Source organism: Arvicanthis niloticus, chromosome 16, assembly GCF_011762505.2.
Source record: "Arvicanthis niloticus isolate mArvNil1 chromosome 16, mArvNil1.pat.X, whole genome shotgun sequence".
Classification (NCBI taxonomy): domain Eukaryota; kingdom Metazoa; phylum Chordata; class Mammalia; order Rodentia; family Muridae; genus Arvicanthis; species Arvicanthis niloticus.
The window spans coordinates 35,263,039-35,284,642 of NC_047673.1; the positions used below are offsets into that span (position 1 = coordinate 35,263,039).

General features: G+C 41.9%; 1 protein-coding gene across 3 annotated transcripts in view; it reads left to right on the plus strand.

Moving 5' to 3' along the window:
• Fat1 (FAT atypical cadherin 1) overlaps positions 1 to 21,604 on the plus strand; it is a 119,059-nt gene that overhangs the window by 40,641 nt on the left and 56,814 nt on the right. For all 3 annotated transcript variants that reach the window (XM_034519892.2, XM_076914060.1, XM_076914059.1), the window contains exon 3: positions 12,545 to 12,859. In XM_034519892.2, coding sequence (XP_034375783.1) covers positions 12,545 to 12,859 — 315 coding nt within the window. The remainder of the gene's footprint in view (positions 1 to 12,544; positions 12,860 to 21,604) is intronic.

Sequence of the window (21,604 nt, forward strand, 5' to 3'; positions counted from 1 at the left end):
CTTTTAAAAAAATCGTTAAAGGCTTTTTTTTTTTTTTCATCTCAGAAGCATGTTTTTACTTTCAGAAAAGTTGTCTTCATGCATAGAATTCATAAAAGTCATGTAAGAAGCAAGGGCAGCTTTTTGTAGCAGAAGGTAAGGCAGTATGTCGAGGAAACTCTCAGGGAGGTGTGTGATTCAGAGTCCTCCGTTCACAACAACCTGGGCTTGCTTTCAGCTCTTCTGGAAAAGTTCCTGTCTCCTTTATATGGTGCTAATAACTTCATTTGGCGACTAAGGAATCAGTATTCCATAGGGATGAAACGTTTACCTTCAGGATGAGTTTAACGGACTTGGTTAGTTTGAGAATCAGCAGTGACTAAATTGAATAAAAATCCATAGCACCAAGAGCAGCAGGCAGTGCTGCTCCTGGCCCGCCATTCCGTCTGTGCTCCAGGCGTTTGTAATGCCATTTCCCCTAGTTTTGATTTTTCACTAAATATCTGTAGTGAAACTTATAAAAACTAGTTCTGTATTTTATTGGGGCTGGGGAAACATGGAGCCTTTGTTTTGCTAACAGTGATGTACGCAGTGTGCATGTCCCATTTACACATCAACTGAAACTAACATCCTGAAGTACTCTGGCTCCCTCCTGTCTTTGTGTTCAGAGCTGGAGGAGTGCAGTGGCTTCTGGTCTTTAGTCAGTAGAATCTTGAGGGCAGGGGACATGCCTTGCGGGGAACATGTCTTGCGGGGGACAGTACTTGTTACACAGTCCTAAGGACTGGTACTCAAGTGGGATATGGTGGTGGTGGTGTTTGTAATCTTCATGCTGGCAGGCGAGACAGGAGGACCCTGGGGAGCTATTGACCACCCAGTCCAGTCTTAATATATGGTGGCAAGGCCGAAGAGATGGCTTGGGAGTTAAGAGTACTTGTTGCCCTTACAGAGGCCCTGTGTTTGGTTCCCACATCCCATATTTGGTAGCTTTAGTTCCAACTGATCTCAAGTCCTCTTCTTGTCTCAGCAGGTGTGCATAAAATAGTAAATGCACACACACACACAGACAAGTGAAAATAAATCTTTAAAGATGCAGTGGAGGGCATTGGAGGAAGGCTTGACCTTTGACCTCTACACCACATGCAAGCCACAGGTATGTGTGCATGCGCGCGCGCGCGCGCACACACACACACACACACACACACACACACACACGCACACATACTCACTGTCTTTTTTGTTGTTGCTTAACTACCAGTATGATGTATCACCTGACCTTTTAGACATATCCAGCCTGTAGTTCACAGGCCACTTGTGTGTTAGTTCCAGGGTCATTTGTAGATCATGTCACAATGTCAAAAAGTTGCCAGTGATTCCAGCAGCTCTGCCTCGAAGCCGTTTTCGTAATAATGTGCTTCTGTAAGCCAGCCGTCTCTCTCCAAAGTTAATGCCTTCATAAATACAGAGGTTGGTAAGGCTCAGTGTGGGAGCAAATGCCTGTAATATGTCTGTAATCCATGACTCACGCGGGAGGTTGATTCCAGGGGTTCTTGAGCTTGAGGCTGGTCTGGGTGGCGCTGAAATTATCTTATTCTTCAGTTCTGAAATAGTCAAACAGTACTCCCCCGAGTGATGGCGTGAGGGTATGTCTTTGAGCCTGGAACTCACAGAATGAGTAGCACTCCCTAGTCAGCAAGCCCCAGGATCCTCCTGTCTCTACCTCCTCAGCCCTGGGCTTTATAGACATAGACTTCTGCATGGATTTTTATGTAGTTGTAGGAGATCTGAACCCAGTTCCTCATCCACCTGGCAGGCACCTTGTCAACTGAACCATCTCCCAGGCCCTACCAATCTGTGCTTAAGTTGTCTTTTCATGTCTTAAGAATTGTATTTTTAGTCTCTCAACTGATGAATCAGCAGCGGCCTCTCTTTCTCAATCTTTGAACTGAGTGCCCTGTTTGCGAGGACCTTGCCGTGTGTTTCCTATCTGCCTAAAACAGTGTCCTTTGGATAATCTGTGTACCAACCACAGTTGCCACTGGGAAGTCTTGGTCCTGCGGTTTGTTTGTACACTGCATGCTAGAGTCCTTAACTCTGGCTTACTTCTCTTAGCACCCTTAGTATGCTATCTTTTGTCATTAAAATATCAAATTAGAGAGCCTCAGTTATGTAAATACTGTCATTTTTCCTAAGAAAACTGTGAGATCAGAAAACCCTTAGTGGATCATTACAGTGACACCATCAATGACCCCTGTTTGAACAAAGGTTCCCAAGTCTGTGTAATCAAACCTGGAAGTGAATTGAGATCATTAGAGATAGCTGAAGTAATGTGAGAAATTGCGTAAAATGTGGTCGAGGTTTCTACTAAGTAACCAACTAGTGTTTCTTGGTTAGAGTCACCCAGAAGTTTGTCAATTCTTACAAATTTTGGATTTGACAGCAAAAATGAGTACTTTGGGTAGTATGGGTATGTGGCCAGTTCCTGTAAATTATTTCTTTTCAATATGTAAATAACTTTGAATTTTTTTTTAATTGAGAAATTGCTTTATTAAAGTTAAAAAAAAAAAAACAACCCTACCACACATTTGATCAAAAATTCTAGCCATAAAAGAAAAGAAAGAAAACTGCTCCTTGGGAGAGGGAGCGGAAGGTGGGAGCTGATACAGCTCCGTCAGCACAAGTGTCAATAGCAAATGGAATTTTTATTTGTAAGGTTGGCACTCAGTTCGCGTGCAACACGCCTTACTTTTCACACAGCTGAATTGCATATGGATCTTAGATTTTATTTTTAGAAAATCAGTTGCCAGTCCTTTTCTGCATTTAAATTCTGGTTTCTAGGAGTCCAAGGAAGCTCAGAGACGGGAAAGGAGGCCTGCTCCCTTCTGTTCCTCTCCAGCTTGTGCATTCTAGGACTTGGAGACAACTGGCCGTTTTGGCAGGAGCTCTGTGTGTGCAGTCAGTGACCTGGGCGGTCTGCAAAGGGGCAGGGCCGAGCTCATTCCATTCCTTCTTTAGCAAGGAGCCTGGGAGGCTGGCACAGGCCTGCTTGTTCAACTGACATTTCACTCCCTGAATGGGGCTTTGTCTTCATACCGAAACATAACTTTTTCATACACACGCTCCAAGCGGTTGTTGGTCAGCTTAGGGAAACCTGTACTTCTTCCTTTACCTTTTACATTCTTGAGATCTCTTGTGTTGAGAAGACCTTCATTTAACCCTTTGTAAAACAGTAGGGTTTTTTTTTTTTTTTTTTTTTTTTAAACAGTATAATTTCTATCTGTAGAGATACTTCATTTGCACAAGTTAGAAAATGTCAAGTGGTGGAAATAGCGTCCTCCTAGGGCTCTAACCTCCCGGGGCCTCCTGCTTCCCACTTCCCTCCCTACCCCACCCCCATCCAGTCCCTCTCTCACAGGATGGAGCTAGGCTGTGATTATTTTATAGGGTCATGTGATCACATGTCGTCCCACAGAATTCAGTCAGGGATTCCCTAACCTCAGATAGACCTTGGTATGAGAGCTGTGATCTATCACGTGTTAAAATTCAGGGTTATCTTTCACAAACCGTCCGCTCGCCCTGCTGGTCTGGTGAATGACTTTTCACTTATTCATTTTACCCCAAGACCCTGTTTTTCTCTTCTGAGTTCCTTGAGTGCCTGGTACCGTGGCCGCCAGGTACACGGTAGGAATTTCATGTTAGACCAAGTAGCAGTCAATGAAGCTCTACATTGTTTCTAGCCAACTTCAAGATCCAACAAACAGCATGAGGTGCTGGTGATGAGGAAGATGCATGCAGTAGTTTTCAAATCTCTGTTAAGTCACCCCTGAGGGCTGGATTCAGACTGACAGGGAATCTATTTCTCTCCCAAAGTTTCTTCTTAAATTGTTGCTTTTGATCCACTATAAACATTTATAACTGGCTTATGATTGAAAATTCAGGGCCTGATACTTCCTGCTTAATATTTTGACATTAATAATGTATTTCCAGTTATCTTATGATATCTGTCGTGTTATTCTTAATACAGTATGTTGTTTTACTTAGTGTGAGTATAGTCTGTGCAGATGCTGTGGTATATATAGTAACTGTGGTGTTTGTGGTGGAGTGCTACTCAGTTCTCTTTTTTTTGCAGTCTTCTTTGTCTTAGTGGGATTGACTTACCTGTAATACCTGAGCCTCGATGATGGGCTCGCCAGCCTTTAGTTGGGTTCCTCAAGTCAACCCATGTTGCTTCTCTGTCATTGTCAAGGGTGGGCAAACTTCAAACAGTGTGTAACTTCCCCTTAACAAATGATGGGTGGGTAATGACCACCTTCTCATGCAGAAGACAGGAGCACCCTGGTGTGGACTCCAGAGCTCTTTCGTCAAGTCTTAGGTTTTGGTTCTTCTGTTCCTAGGTTGAACAATTTAGGGAATCTTTCTTAACTTTTGAAGCTTACCTTACCAAATTCTGAGACGCAGAACACATAGTTGACTAGCTGGGGAAGTAGTTTTGTGGATATGCTGTTAGGATGACTGGCCTGTTATTTTAGACCTGTGACTTCAGCCTCAGGTCTCTGTTCTTAAATATTTAAAGTAGGAAAATAACTCATTGAGCTCACAGGATCGTGGAGACTAGATTAAATTTGTGGTGCAGGATAAAAGATGTCACATGCCTTTAATCCCAGCACTCAGGAAGTGGAGGCTGTTGGATCTCTGATTTTTGAGGAGAACCATGGCTAAATAGTAAGGGCCAGGACAGCTAGAACTACATAGTGAGACTCTGTCACCCTGTCTGTGTCTGTGTCTGTGTCTGTCTGTCTGTCTGTCTGTCTCTCTCTCTACACACACACACACAAATTTGGTGTATGTAAAGTGTTTGTGAAGTGTATCCACTAGCCTACAAAGGGAGAAAGTTTCACCAAAGGTAGATTTAATATGTATTGGTATTTGGATAATTTTCTAATACCCAAGGAGGAGCCTCTTTTACAAAGAGAGTTTATCCATTTGAGCCCTCATCAGAAGTATCAGTGATTCTGACATGGAGATCTGAATGTGGAGTCATTTCTCCACAAGGCTTGCCCTGGCAGGGACTCATTGCTGAGCTGAAGAAATCTCTGGGCTTGAAACGTGATGCCCCAAATCAGATTATGTACTTAATTAATGTAAGACCAGTAAGCTTCAAATCTTAAAATCTTGCTTAGCTCCCTTTAAAGCTAACTCAACAGTTCCAAATGGAAGTTTAGAGATACATATTTTTTAATTAAAGAGATATAAGGCAAGATAATAAACAAATATGATTATTGCTATATTAAAAAACCCTCTCATTTGAATCATTAACTTCATTAATTTATGACTTAATGCTAGACAACAAAATACAGAAATGTTAGACCTAAAACTGTGTGCATTTGTAGAATTGTACTTTGAAATGTTAATTGTTGAAGGTGTTGCAATATGCATTGTTAAACATCCACTTTGGAAATAATTCCTTGGAAATGAATATTCGTTTTATTTCCTGCAGAGAGGCAGGTACATAGGCTGAACAAACCTGGGTCTCTAAGGCACAAGGGAAGACATAGAGAGTTGAATGTGTTGGTTTTGGGTTCTAGGCGAATGAGTATATAGATCTTGGCAGCTCTTCCTGTGAACACCAGAAGAAAATTGGTTTTGAGAAACTACAGATGTATAAATTTACTTAGCCATGAATAATCTTTTTAATTGTCTGTATGCATGCCTGAATATCATTTACATACCTTAAATATATACCGAAAAATCTATTTAAAGATACATTTGTGATCTAGAGAAAGACTTAAGAATATTCTACGACAGGGAGGGCATTTTGGTTACTTTTATTTAACTTTATGCACTTTCAGTATAGATTTTTAAACTGTTACTGAAATGTACAGGTTTATGAAAACATTTTAGCCCATTGGATTTCTGTGTCATTTCAGCTTGTTTTTTCCTGGGTGGTTTTTTTTTTTTTTTCTGCATATGTTTTAATGTGTGCATAAGGCAGATTTTTAGTTTTTACCCAATTTGAACTCCATTGGTATTCCTTTATGCAGCAAATGTACCCGTCTTAGTGTTCTATTGCTGTTAAGATACATGTGCACGTGTGTCTGCACACACACACACACACACACACACACACATACTCATTCATACTCTCTCACAAACATACACTCACTCACTCACTCACTCATATACACACACACACACACACACACACACACAGATACACACAGACATTCTGGGCCTGGCATGGGCCTTTGTGTCTTATACACACACACACACACACACACACACACACACACACACACACGCACACACAAAGGCACACACTCTGAGCCTGCCATGGGCCTTCAAATTCTCCAAGCTCACTCCCAGTGATGCATCTCAGCTCCTCTACCAAGGAAACATGTACTCAGAAGTGGCTGGTACTACCAAGTGCTGCCGCTGCCATTATTGCCATGGATTTCCTCTGCTCCCAGATATAAATGACAGCCGTGATGAGTTACCGGTTGTGAAAGGTTGAGCCATGTTGGTCAGTAACGTGTATTCAGCTCAGCTCTAGAGCTGGGAGTTTTACATGCAGCTGATTGTGTTCTTAGATACAAAGCGGTTTCTCTGCAGGACACGAGTAGACAGCCTAGCACTTTGTGTGGCCCATGATGGTTTTAGATCATGTGTTTATTTGTATTTATTCTGTGTTCACACTTGAGCCAAGGCTGGCGCTGAACTCCGAGGCAGTTTCTGAAGCCTCGGAGTGCTGAGATTACAAGCAGGAGACAGCGCTTCCAGCTGACTTGTCAGTACTTATGTAAAGTGTTTGGTATTTTCTTTAGTCATCCGACTTCAGGAAATTATAATTTTAGTTATTTATATGTGCATGTAAATATTCATTGAGTGCTCTGGTTTTCAAAAGTACTAGAATTTAGGTTTTTAAAAATTCTTTCTATGCAAAGTAAAACAATTACACTTCATTCAGTTGTTACATTTCTTTGTGTATTAATCTTTTCTATATATTATATATGTAATGCCCTTGCAGACATCTATGTGATTAATCACATTTTAAAGACGAATCAGATTTTAAAATTTCACTCCTTTAAAAGCCTCAAAAGCTATGACATCTATCAGTGTGACAGTTGATTATGGTATTCTGATGGTGTGAGCCAGAATAAACCTTTTTTTCAAATTAATTGTCCCAGGTGCTCTGTATCTATAATAGAACAGGAAACCCTGAATTTTGGAGATAAGGGTTGGGTGACATATGTCATGCTGGGACTCAAACCCAAGCCTTTTTGCTCCCTGGTTTGTGCTCTCCTGAAGCTACATCCTGAGCCCCTCCCACTTTTATAGGAGGGTACTGTGAAGTTGTGGACTGATTATTTTTGAGTAGGAGTAACCAAAGATTCAGAAATAACAAAGTTTTTGTCAAAGTCTCTGGCCCTAGGAGCCATTAGCAGCCACGGTCCGTTAAGTAAAATTGGCAAGCTTCAATAAGAGAGGTATTCTGTGGGCACGGAAAGTTGAATCACTTACAATTTTTTTTTGGCAGTGTGGCAACGTCATTTTGCCTTACAAGAAGTCCCTCTATCGGAATGGAGGCCACTGTGTCAGTGGTGAGGTTGGTGCTAAGGTCAGGATTTGAAGTAACAGTGAAAGCAGCCTTAGACTGAAAAGCTTGGTTTACTTTTAACTGTTTTCTTGAGCAATTCATATTATTTGCCATAAGCCTGGGAAACCAGGCCAGGGAAAGAAGACGTCAGTGCCCGATTGGTTAACTATCTGGTGAGACCTTCTGGGAGGAGGGTCTGTCACAGATATGCTTTCTTTTTCTTTCTTTCTTTTTTTAATTTTAAAATTTTCTTTTATATAATATATCTTGGTTACATTCTTTTTCTTACGCCAAGTCCAAGACCCTACCTACTTATCCTTACTCACCCTCTGTATTTTCTTTCTCTCCTCATGAAAAAGAAACAGACAAAAACAAACAAGCAAACAAAAAAACCCAAGAACCTACTAAACAGACTTAACAACAAGACAAAACTACAAAACAAAAACACCCGAAAAAAACCCCAGAGTCTGTTTTGTGTTGCCTATGGACTTCCAGCACAGGGTCTGTCCTGGAGTAAGGTTATGACATCTGGTGACACACCCATTAGAGAAAACTGACTTTCTCTTTGCCAGCAGGCTTTATTTCCAAGTACCTTCTTGATTAGGGGTGGGACTTTTTATCCACATCCTCTGTTCACTGCAGGGATTTTGTTTGGTTTGAACCAGTACAGGTCTTGTGCTTGCTACCTTAGTCTCTTCCTGTGTGTCATCAGTCTTGCTGTATGTGGAAGACTCTTGTTTCCTTGAAGTCACCCATCACCTCTGGCCCTTAACATCCTTCCTCTTCCTTCTTTCTCTTTCCTTTTCCTCTACGTAGATCCCTAAATCACAAGGGGAGCAATTTGATAAAAGATGTCCCGTTTATCGCTGAGTGCTTTTTTAGAAATCACATGATCTTTCTTCTTTCCCTTCAGCATTTCCTTTCCTTCAGTAGCCATTTCAACAGATGCATATTTAAAGTCAGTTTCCATAGTGACATCTGGTGGTGGCTTTGCAATCCCATGAAGCACGTTAGGAATGATAAATAGTTTTAGCTAATGGTTTCAGATTTCCAGCTTTTTTCCAGATTGTTCAGCTTATGAGCAGCCTTTTTTGGAAAATGTCTTCATTGTATTCTCAAGGTTAGAAAGTTGGGCACTTAGGCTTCTGAAATACTTCATTAAAGTAAGGGAACAATTCCCGTTTCTATCACACTGCTGGGCAGCCCATAGCACAGGCATGTCTGGGCTGTCTTCTGTGCACAGCATGTCTGTCATTGAAAGTCCCTGGTCATCCTGTGTGACTCCCACATTCCTCACAAGATAAGAATCCTGTGATTTCCTCATTCCTCCCCATTTTAACTGGATTTTCCTTCTACATCTGGCTAGAGGGAATTCTCTAGAAGACAGGGTTGCCTCTTCCTCTTGACACTCTGGCCTTATCTGTTCTCTAATTGCATACTGTCACTGCTATCTAAAGGGTGAATGAGCCAGGCATGGTGGTTTGTACCCATAATCCCAGCACCCGATACAGAGGCAGGAGGTTCTGTCTCATAGCAACCGTTCTGTTTTTGTTTTAAAAGCAAAGACACAAAAAATGAGAAATTATAACTAGGAACAGACAGGTCAGGTTGATGAGGATGCAAACTCTGCGAGAGTCTCAAGATAAAGATTCATTTTATGTGTTAAATCTTTAAAGACTATAGATTTCATTTTTCCTAGGAAGAACAAGTTTGTAACTTCTTATACAAAGAAAAGCTGTTACTGGTTATCAGCAGTTGAAAGTCAACTCACAGGCAAGAGAATTAAGAAGAGGACTAGAATTTTAAGAATGAGTACAATTGTCTAATTCACACCCAGTGATGGCTTGAAGGCAGGCATTTTATTTGTGACTTTTTCCCCTGTGTTGGTGGCAGCTGTATTGGTTACCGGAATAAGGACTCTGAGTGACTCAGAGAATAAACATTATTCTAGTCATCCTTCTAGATGACTGGCATGTGGATTATTTTAGAGATGCCTTCTATAAAAAATGGACTAGATTCCTATCAACCCCTTCTTGATTAAGGAGGTGTGGTCTGTCTCTGCAACCAGTGACTTTGTGCCATAGGAAGTGGGCATCTTGCTCCTTAGTCTTACTTTCTTAATTAATATTTGATACATTGTTTTCCACCTTTTTTTTTTTATACCCAGCTATTCTCCTGGCCATAGCTAGGAGTTCTTAGGAGGGGTTCACATTAAGAGGAACATGACCTTTGTTTGCCCTGTGCTCAGTTGATTGGGCGGGAGAACCAGTTCTAAGCAGGAGGCTACATAGATGAGACTAGGGAAAAAAAAAAAAAAAAAAAACATGAGGGAAAGCAAATAACCTGTTGTCCATCATAACATGCTTTCATTTCATGTCTTTCCCTCAAAGCTATTATATTTGACTGAATGTATAATCTTCACCTGAATATTGAAAATTAACAAGGTGCGTGGGATCTGAAGCCTGTCTTGTCTTCAAGGCGATCACATGAAGCTCTTTTTATTCTCCAATCATTGTGCTCAGAATAGACCTGACCAGGAACTGTGCTGGAGCTGGATTTCAATGCTCTGTCCTTTACTGGGCCCTGGGACCGTTCCTCACATCCAAAGTTTGCATCATGAAGTAGAGACGATAGCATCACTAGTTGAGGCATTTCAGAAAAGGTGCAGCGATACAGTGCGGGGCTACCATGATGTCTGGCATAGAGTGAGTCTGGAGCAAATTGTTTATAGAATTGTCATTGCTTTATGAGCTTATAATTACATCGAGAGGACTACGATTAAAAAGAAAGAGAGCAGCATGAAATATTTGGTGGTTAGAAGTGAGAGGCAGGGGGTAGAATCACCATGTGTCTTGTCTGCTTGAAATTTTCTAATAATACTTCACTTGTCCGATGGATTTAATTGCATTTTAATGGAGCGGCAGCACGGGAGAGTAAGAAGCATCTGCGCCTTCCTTTTGTTGATAAGTAACCCTTGTAGGGGGAAACAGCCAGCGTCTCTGACTTCCTTGGGTAAAGTGATGGCTTGCAATGAACAAGGGGGGATAGAAAAGATGTATTTGTTCAAGATGCAAACCGCTAGGGTTTACTAACTTGGTGCATTGTCGAATACATAGAGATGGCGTTTGGGTTAAAGAAAAGGGGGGATCATTTTGGGTGTAATCAGCTGCTAAGCAAAAATGGCTGTAGACATTTTAAGGTAGTCCACTTTGCATTCGGTTATTCATTATGCTGTGACTTTTTCTGATATCACACACCCAAATAAGCAAAGATTTAAATTTAAGTCATCCTAAATGCAAGGACTTTATTAACCATAGTTAATAACAATGTGTTGTGTCTGAATTGGACGAGTATTAACTGGTCTCCCTCCCTCTCCCCCCTCACCCCCACAAGAGGGAATATCTATAGACTGAGGTAATGCATAGTTGATTAACTCAACTGAGCCATTCTGTAGTGTATCCACATTTCAAAATGTTGTGCTGCATACAGTTAAGGGGTCTATTTGATGATTTAAGTGCATAATATGGGTTAGTGGATAAAATAAATACTGTCTTACTGTTGAACATGGGGGACCTTGGATTTGCATTTCCGCATGGGATGGGGAACCTTAGTGATTCTGAGGTTGGAAGAGCTCTGAAGTGTAGTCAGGTGTGTGGTGTTGAACGCCCAAGGTGTCATCAGTTCACAATGATCAATCATCCTGGGAGCTGAAAGACAAGACTACACCCACCCTTAAATGAAAGACCAAATTTGCTTAAGAGAGTTTGCATGTCCACTTCTAATCACTTTGTTAGGGGAGGATCCTGGAACTGAGGTTTTAGTAGATTTCTGTAACTGGGCCAAAATAACACCAATCCTCTTGAGTCTTCCCTCCCCGCCCCCCCCCCCCAACCCCCCAGTGGTTATATGCTTCCTCTCTTCCCAGTTCTCTCAGTAAAAACTGTGTCCTAATTCGGGTCCCAGTGGAAGACTGTATCCTAGCTCCAGCCAAGATACATGGGCAGTTTATTCATTAAGTGCATAGTAGCTGTGTTTTATATGAGGAACCAGAAACACCAGGAGCAGCTAGGGAAGATATGCCCTTGGAGTGTAACTGGGAGAATTTATGTTTTTAGAACATACCTGTTGTCTGTTTGCTTAAGATGATTAAAGATGTTAAGAGGTTTATCATGTAAGACACTTGAGCACTCTCTTACGCTAGGCTTGCAAATTTTTCCTAATTTTTTCCTTTAGCTTTTTTTTTTTTTTTTTTTTTTTTTTTTTTTCTTTAAGGATTCAGTAGCCTTACCCCAATTACTCTAGATGTCTACAGGAATGTTACTCTTGGTCTCTGTCCCCGGGCTATGGCTCACTGAGTGGGACTGAGGCCATGTAGCTGAACCCTCACTCTGGTGTGTCTTTAGTTTCCTGCTTAATCTCCATGAAACTCAACACATATCAACCAGCTGCAAATTTTATCTTTGGAAAACAGCGTATTAAACCATGATACGATCTCTTAGTGCCTATCTCCTGGGTTACTTTCACGCTTAGATCATAGATTTTCTGTTTGTTTGCTTTTGCCTTTATGAGTTTTCAAGACAGGGTCTCACTATGTATCCTTGGCTGTCCTTGTAGGTCAGGCTGGCCTCGAAATCACTGAGATCCATATGTATAATTTTAATCTCAGCTTAGATCATAGATTTTTTTAAAGTGGCCTGCTTGACTGCTTGACACTGGTAATTGTAAATACTTCTTTAGTCTATATTATATGCTGCGTATTTAACTGTTTCATAGGTATTAACTCATTTATTCAGCCACTAAGGAGCAGGCAGTTATCTCCATCCCTTAGTCATGGAAGCTGAGGCACAAAGACGTGCTGAAGTTCGTGCGTCTTGTAAGTGACACATAAGCTACCAGCAAAGTCGTCGTTCTCAGACACAAGTGGCATCTTGTGCTTGTTGTTAACTCTCTTCTTTGGCTGCTGCTTTCTAGGTGTTATAGAGACTTCAGACCGACTGGACAGAGAGTCAACTTCCCACTACTGGCTCACAGTCTACGCCACAGACCAGGGCGTAGTGCCTCTGTCATCCTTCATAGAAGTCTACATAGAGGTGGAGGATGTCAATGACAACGCACCACAGACATCAGAGCCTGTGTACTATCCAGAAATCATGGAAAACTCACCCAAGGATGTATCCGTGGTCCAGATTGAGGCTTTTGACCCAGATTCCAGCTCCAATGACAAGCTGACGTACAGAATTACAAGCGGGAATCCACAAGGATTCTTCTCGATACATCCTAAAACAGGTACGTTCATGCTTCTAAATGGATCTCGTGTGAGTACACTCTCCCAATTGAGAGCTAGGAGTTAGCATTTCTCCATTGCTGAAGTTTCCTTGGTTTGGTACCTCTTTTCCCTCTTCACTTCCTCCGAACAAGGTTTTATTTGTGGATGAAGTTTAATCCAAACACATGTGTACCTCTTTGGCCTTCTATCATATAGCTGGTTGATAGTTTTTGCTTCATAGTAAAGTCTTGCACCCTGAGTCTGAAGTCTGTGACACACACACACACACACACACACACACACACCACACACACACACCCATGGCTAGAGAGATAGCTCAGTGGTTAAAAGCATGTGCTCTCTTGTCAAAGACCTGACTGAGTTCAGCTCCCAGAACCCACATTAAGTGGCTCTCAACCTTTGATAACCTCAGCCCCAGGGGATCTAATGACCTCTGTAGCACGTGTGCTCACAGATACAGCCTCACACACATATACACGCGTATGCTCATGACTTAAAAATGAATGGCCGGGGCCCTCTGCTTTCTAGGTGCTTGACTCCACGGTCAGCAGTCTCTCTTGATCCTGTGAGCTCACAGTCTCTGCTCTTCCATATTTAATAATGTTTCATTTCTTTCCTTGCTCTTGGGCTTCTTTAACCCCCTTCCCTCCCACACATACACGCACACAAAGAGATGATCGATGTAGTTATCATTTGTAGAGTGAGCACATAGCTCCTGTTTTTGCTACGGAAACTTGCCACATTGAGTGCCGAACAATTCTGTGTATTATTATTAACCAGTTAAAACAACAGCTACTGTAACCTTGAAAGAAAGGTTTACTTGTAGGAAAATGAAATTGCTTAGCCTATCAGTTACTGAATATTGCATGTGTCTTCTCCATCTCTGCTGGTAGGATCTGAGGAACCTGACGTTCTAGAGAGCAGGGCTTATTTAGCCGTTCTTAGGCCTCTGTCTCACCTGTTTTGAATGTCAGAAGTCTCCAAGTTTCATCTTTGTTATCATTTCTTCTTCCCATAACATTATGTCTTACTTTGTTACTGCGTTGAACTTAAAAAAGCAAATCTTGAGAGGCGCTTGAGTTCTAAGTTCCTATAGGAAGCGCCCATATGTAGCTGCCCATGGAGGTAATAAAGGTAATAATACTTACTGTTCTTGGTCTCCTGAAAATGTGTGATGGGACTTAGCAACCAAGCATTTTGCCTAACATGTGAAACCCTAGGTTCTATCCGTGTGTGTGTGTGTGTGTGTGTGTGTGTTTCTACCCCCAGTGTGTATATGTGTGTGAGGTTCTATCTTGTGTGTGTTTCTATCCCCAGTGTGTGTGTGTGGTTCTATCCCCAGTGTGTGTGTGTGTGTGTGTGTTTCTACCCCCAGTGTGTATATGTGTGTGAGGTTCTATCTTGTGTGTGTTTCTATCCCCAGTGTGTGTGTGTGGTTCTATCTCCAGTGTATGTGTGTGTGTGTGTGTGTGTTTCTACCCCCAGTGTGTATATGTGTGTGAGGTTCTATCTTGTGTGTGTTTCTATCCCCAGTGTGTGTGTGTGGTTCTATCCCCAGTGTATGTGTGTGTGTGTGTGTGTGTGTGTGTGTGTTTCTACCCCCAGTGTGTATATGTGTGTGAGGTTCTATCTTGTGTGTGTTTCTATCCCCAGTGTGTGTGTGTGGTTCTATCCCCAGTGTATGTGTGAGGTTCTGTCCCCTGTGTGTGTGTGTGTGGTTCTATCCCCAGTGTATGTGTGAGGTTCTGTCCCCTGTGTGTGTGTGTGGTTCTATCCCCAGTGTGTGTGTGTGTGTGTGTGTGTGTGTGTGTTTCTATCCCCAGTGTGTGTATGTGAGGTTCTATCCTGTGTGTGTGTGTGTTTGTGTGTGTTTCTATCCCGTGTGTGTATGTGGGTGTGTGCGCTCGTGCTCGCTCTCTCTCTCTCTCTCTCTCTCTCTCTCTCTCTCTCTCTCTCTCGTTAAATTATTACTTTGTAAAACTCTCATCAGCATATTTCAGCCTGCCATTATAAATATTTTCTTTAGTATTTGAGTGACTTCAAGATTTGAGTGCTTCATAAATTTGTTTGTTTAGGGATAATTGTATCCTAGCTTTTTGGGACACAAATGCTAGTCTAGATCGGATTCTTAGAAAAGTAACGATTCATCAAGACAGATTGAGCCTTGAAGAACTGAGGTGTATAGAAGAGAAATGTATAGTATCTGAGAGTGGTCTCTTTTCAGCATTGAAGGTCATGGTGAACTTGGAGCTAAGAAGTGGGTTAGCAGCATGGCTTGACCCTGCCGGGCCAGGCAGCCTCTAGCACAAGGCCTGATGCTGCAGTGGGATATGTACTGTTTCCAGGTTCAGGTGGTAATTAGGTCCCACTGTTGCTAGGAAGTCAAATGAAAGAAAGGTATCCACAAACTAAGAGGCAAAAATTTGAAACATGTCTCACTTGCTGTAAAAGAAGAAAGGTGTAAGTTTAAAATAATTTCGGAGGAAGTTTAGAGTCCAAATAGCATGCCTGAACTGAAGGTGTGGCCCCAGTGTGGAAAGAGAGAAGTAAAAGCCCAGAAGTAAAAACGTAGGGCAGTCAGGAAGTAGAAGGTCCTGGGAGAGCTGTCGGGCTGATTTTGAAGATGGGAGAAGCAAGTAGAGTAGTTAAGGTCCCAAGAGACAGGCTTAGGAGGGTAGATGACGGGCTGGTTGCCTGACTGACAGGTAAGGACTGAAGCTAGTGTTTATAGATTGTATATAATATACTATATTAATATATATAATATACTATATAACATTATATAATATATATTATATACATATATAAAGTAAAATATATTTTATATATTAAATGTATTTTAACAAAAGTTATATTTTATATATTATATCTATAATATGTAATAAAAGTAACTAGTTCTTTTTAAAACTGCTTAAGAAATTAGACTTGAAAATTTTTTTTTTTTGCCTTCCATCCCTCTTTTCGATTCGATTAAGTCTCCTGTGAAGAGACAGGGAAGCAACCAATAAATGTCCTTCCAGTGTCTGAGCAAATACTGCAGCTCTGGGCATAATTAATAGAAAGTTTAAATTGTCTAGGCTAGGTCTCAGGAATAATGACTCCCAGTGTCATGGCTTGTTGTACAAGCCCTGGTCTAGCCTTGCCTTCTCTTTGAGTCTCTCCCTTGTGCCTCTTAGGAAATGGTGCCTGCCGACTTTGGTACTCTCCAGTGTCTTCTGTGACACACACTCTAGGAGTTCATGGTGAGCTCTCACTCCAGGGTGAAGACAGCAGGAGAGAGTGCGTCTCCAAGCAGGTTGTTTTTACAGCTTGCAGGCAGACAAGAGTAGAAGCCGACTGTAGTGTATGGGGCTAGTTGCTGAGAGGAGGCAGGACCCAAACTATGGTTAGTAGAGAGTTTCCCAAAGCACCATGTCCTTAAAGATCCAAAAATAACCATGCTTTAGCAAACATATTGTTAAGAAAATACAGTAAGTACAGTGAAGTATCTCTCCAACTCAGCAGAGAGTCTAGGTGTGATCCTCAGGGCTCGAGGGACATCAATAGACTGCCTCATCCCCTGAGACCGTAGAGCAGACACTGAGTTTTAAGAGGTGGTTTGTTAAAATGGAGGCTGGATTGTGGGAGCCGGTGAAAGACTCTCTGAGAGAAGAAAGCTTTTGTGATTTACTGACCCGGAACACCACCTAGAGACCTTAAATCAGGGTCCTTAGTAATTAATGGCTGAAGGAGGAAAATCACCAGGCCGGAACTCAGAGATGTGGCCTTCGTTAAGGTTTTCTCCTGGGACTGGGGAGGAAACAGACATTAGGGAGGGAGGCTTCAGGGTTCGAGATGAGTGATTGACACTCTTATTAAGACCCTCCTCCTGGACTCCTCAGAGTCCTTTGTGGAAAATGTGCTGCAGTCCGTTTCTCTTGCGTGTTTCAGCTGCTTGTTTCATGCACATATGACAAGCAGGATTTTAGTGGATTCATACAACTCTACATTTCCTTTGGGTAAACAAACGTAAGGCACAATCCCGTGCTTCCGGGGATTATTGTATATCAGGTACACTACAGAAAGCCTAATGTTTAAAGTGTCTGGATGTGAAGTGCATCCTGGATGTGAAGGAGCGCGGGGAAGGTCGTGTGTGAAGCAGCCTGACACAGCCTGTGGTGAAGGTGTTTGCAGTAACTGGAGTCACACTGATGATGTGGGGCAGTCAGGAAGTAGAAGGCCCTGGGGGAGCTGTCCGGCTGATTTCGAAGATGGGAGAAGCAGGTAGAGTAGTTAAGATCCCAGGAGACAGGCTTAGGAGGGTAGATGACGGGCTGGCCACCTGACTGACAGGTAAGGACTAAAGCTAGTGTTTATGTGGCCTTTATGAATAATGACTTGTATTCCAGAATCTTTATAAAGTTCTTAGAACATGTTGTATAGACTGAAACACCTACCCATTGTTATTTTGTAAATCAGGAAAGCATCCCAATATTTTTTTTTTTTTGTTGACAGGAATATTTTTTTTTTCTTTCTCAAATAAGCTTTCTGGAACTGAGATCAGTAATTTTCTGAAGTTTGGTCTCCAAGCAGCAGGCTTGAATGAACTTCTTTTTTTAGTATCTTCCAGTGTTTAATTATGGTGCTGAGCCTGTCTTTCTCCATCTCAGGCAGTTGCTAGTATACTAATTATAAGTAGGACTTGGTGAGGTTTCTGTTTTAGGGCACACAGGCAAAAGGCTTTACTCACTTTCCTTTCCTAACATAGACACTTTTGTTAACAGAGTAAATTTTAGTAACTTTTCCTTGTTGTTTGGTTATATCCAGTATCAGTTAGGGTCAGTTTGCATCTTTCAACGTAAATTGTGCCTTTTCTCAAGGCAAGAGAGAGGCAGGAACACAGATATTTTATTGTTTGGAGCCTTGACTCTGCCTGCTCACACAAACAGAAGCATCATAGCTCTGTGGTATGCCAAGGACAGAGGAGGAGCCCCAGACAAAAGGGGCCAGTGTGAGCTCTACATGCTTCATTATTCTCTAGTAACCCTAGGAAACTGACCCCACCTGTTATCAGCTTTGAGGACTGATAGACAATTTACAGTTGTCCCCCGATAATTTTGAAGGTTACTCTTGAGGCATGTGCCTGCCTCCGAAAAGACCCAAGTCTTATTCTCAGTGAATTTGCTGTCTTCCAAGGTTTTGATACAATGTAAGTCTTTTTACTTTTAAAAAGCTCCCTTGGGGTATAATTAGCACGAGGTAAATCCACATTTGTCCAGACCCAGGAACCCATTACCTCGTCAGACAGTGAGCATATTCGTGATTCTAAAGAATTCCCTCCTAGGTCTTTGTAGCCCTTCTCACTGTCCCCATCCCTAGATGACCCCTGGTGTCCCCTGTCATCATAGGAGTTATATATAAATTTGCCCACAGATTTTACAGATTTTCATAAATGTGCTCACATGGTATAAACTTTGGGGGGGGGAGGGGGTTTAGCACTCAACATGTTTGATATTCATGCACCCTGCAACTCTGTATGAGCCTTAAGTCCATGGTTTGTTTGTTTTTTTTTTTTTGGTTTTTTTTTTTTTTTTTTTTTTTTTTTTTTTTGGTAGTCCTTATGTGATACAGTTTATCCATGATTGGTGGGCATTTATGTGTTTGGTTGTAGGAAGTAATGCTGCCATTAACATTCAGTCTTCAGGAGGTCATGTGATGCCGTGTTTCCTGGTTTTCACGTAGGAATGAACATTCTGAATATCTTCAAGACCGCTCATCACGAGTCATTCCTCCCTTTTCACTTTTGCCTAACATCTAGTACCCTGCCATCTGTTACTTTGTCTATTTTACTTGTCTTTGGTATCTTTAAGTGTAATCTGGCCCCTTGATGCAGATATAGAAGCTCAGTTATTGCTTTTTTTGAATCCTAAAAAAAATGTCTATTCAGTTTTAGAAATGCAATAAGTATGTGTATACCCCTCCCTCTAAGAGCTTCATTAAAGGAGCACTAGATAATTCCAACAAAGATAGAAATATTAGTATCATGGGTTTCTGGAGCTGATAGAAAAAAAAAAAACACATTAAAGAGTTCACCTTGTGTCTCTCTAAGCTATACCACTGAGGACGCCCAGAATATCTGTCCATAAGTTCTGCCTAGTCTGTGTTCCTCATAATGACCATAAGTTACTTGCGTTCTGTGCCTAACAACACTGAGACTTGTGATGTCTGCACACAGGGCTGGTGGTCACATCCCTTCTAGATTACAGTACTGACTTCCTTAAGTAGGTGAGTCACGTAATGCAGGACTCAAAGGGCACAGGAAGATTCCCAGTGAGAACTTTCACTTTTACATAAAGTCCTTGATTCCAGTCCCTAGTGTCTTAACCTTGTGGTTTTGTTTTGTTCCCCCTGTATTGGTGCTCTGGCTTCTGGAGCCTCTCTGGGGGCTGGGGATGGAGAACGACAGACCAGTTGCCTTTCACAGACAAACTGACTCTCTCAGTTTGGGTTTCCATTGCTGCGATGAGACACCAGGACCAAAAAACAACTTGGGGAGGAAAGGGTTTATTTTACTCAACAGTTCTAGATAACAGTTCTTCATCCAAAGCAGTGAGGGCCTGAGCTGATGCAGGGGCATGGAGGGGTGTGGCTTGCTCATTATGGCTTGCTCAGCCTGGTTTCTTATAGATCCCGGGACAGGGCTTGCTCCGTCCACAATGGTCTGGGCCCTTCCCCCATCAATCACAAATTAAGAAAATGCCCTACAGGCTTGCCTACAGCCTGATCTTATGGAGGCATTTTCTCAATTGAGGCTGCCTCCTCTCTGATGGCTCTAGCTTGTGTGAAACTGACATAAAACTAGCACACTAACCAACCCTGAGCTCACGCTCATACCCCCCCACCCCTGTTTCGCTGACCCACCCTTGCCTGTCTTGCCCTGTCGCTTAGCTGGAATCTTCCCAGTGTGCTCTGAGCTGCTACATGTTATCTAAGCCACCCACCCCAGAGCTCCTTTATTTCACCTTACCTTTTTTTTTTTTTAAGGACAGCAGCAGTAAAGGCGTGGCCATGCTTGTGGCCGTGCTTTCTCAGCATCCTTTCTGCCCCTTGACTTGTTCCAGTGCTTAGGGATCATGCTGTGGGCCATAGTAAAAGACTCATCTTTTGGGCTTTCCACACTGAATCATAATGCAGTTTGTATTTCCAAGCACAGAGGCAACTGCTTCTATTCTTTTTCATTCCTAGGTAAGCAAGGCAGAATGGTTTAGAAAAATCCCTTTAGGGTAGTGATTGACTGGGCAAATTATTATTTGACTGTAGATGTGTATCTGTCTGCCTTTCTCTGGTTCTTTCATCGGCTCGTATCTTCTCTAGTAAATACGTTACTGTTTGACTAATTTTCATTCACTGCTGTCCTTCCTGTGTGAAAAGACATATATGAAGAACTATATTTTGTGACCATGCTAAATAAATTAGGAGTGGGTTAGCGGGTACAAGCAAGGCATCCTTGCTTTGATTTGTGTGATTGTATGAGCAGGTACATTGTAAGTCAATCTCTTGATCAACTGAGTCATGTATTTCTGTCCACTTGAGATTTAAAAATGGTTTTGAAATTTGAGGGTGGCTTACTCCTCCCCACTTTGGGGCAGTAATGGGGATTGAACCCAAAGACCCACGTATGCTAGGCAAACACTCCACCACCGAGCCACGTCTCCAGCTCAGAGTGCTCCATTGGGTTGGGTTGAACTTCCACCCAAAGTCTTTGTATCAATAGTTTAGAATACTTTAGGCTCTTCTGATGCTGCTGGTGCTCTTTCTTGTACATCTTAGTTGTCTTTGAGACCTGAACTTCAAGGGGACAGCCAAAGAGAGAGCAGCAAACTCTGTTTTGTTTTTTGTTTTTTTTCTTTTTTCTAATTTTCTGTTGTTTCCTCACACGTCCTAACCCTGCAGTGTCTTAGCCTCATTTTAACCCTGTATTGAGAGTGCGAGCCACACTTTTTTCCCTGTGATTTGTGCTTTGCATTTTGCAATCAACTTTGACCCACTTAAATCCTTTAAATCTTCCCAGGGAAGGGCCTTGTGAGAAGGGCAGAGAGACTCCAAACACATTTACAAATAATTACATGACTTCAGAGAGGTCAAGACCACCCAGGGCTCAAGCCGCAGGCATGAATTTCCTCACTGGGTTTCTGGGTAGTGTGTCATGGATGTGCAAGTGTGGTTTTGCAGTGGTTATTATGTATCTTAAAGAATGCTGTGTCAGAGAATAGTTGCTTTTAGTCTGATACTGTTTCTGTGGCCTTTTTCACATTATAAACCACAATGCTCTTAAATGATCCTAGATCCTTAAGCCTGCTGCCATTGAGTGTATATTGTAGGAATTACTGACTATTTTGTATAAAAGGCCATGGAAAGTTTTTAGGTAGGTAGTCTGTCCAGTGTCTGTCACATCCATTTAGCTTAGTGTCGGTAGAACAATGATACAAGGAACTTGCAAGTTTGTTTAGCTTTAAGTATTGCAAAACAGTGTCTTAACCACTCACAGTTTAAAGTCCATGTAAGTAGAGCAGTCGTCCCCTGCCCTGATGTGTTATACGTAATAGTGGAAATACTTCACACGGATTGATTTTTTTTTTTCTTGAAATGGGGCAGCAGCTATTTAAGTTATTAAACTCTGAAATAAAAGGTCCAACTTTTCCCATTCCTGCAAACAAGAGTGCTTAGACAGACTGAGTGTTGCCTCTCCAGGTGCTTAGTCACTT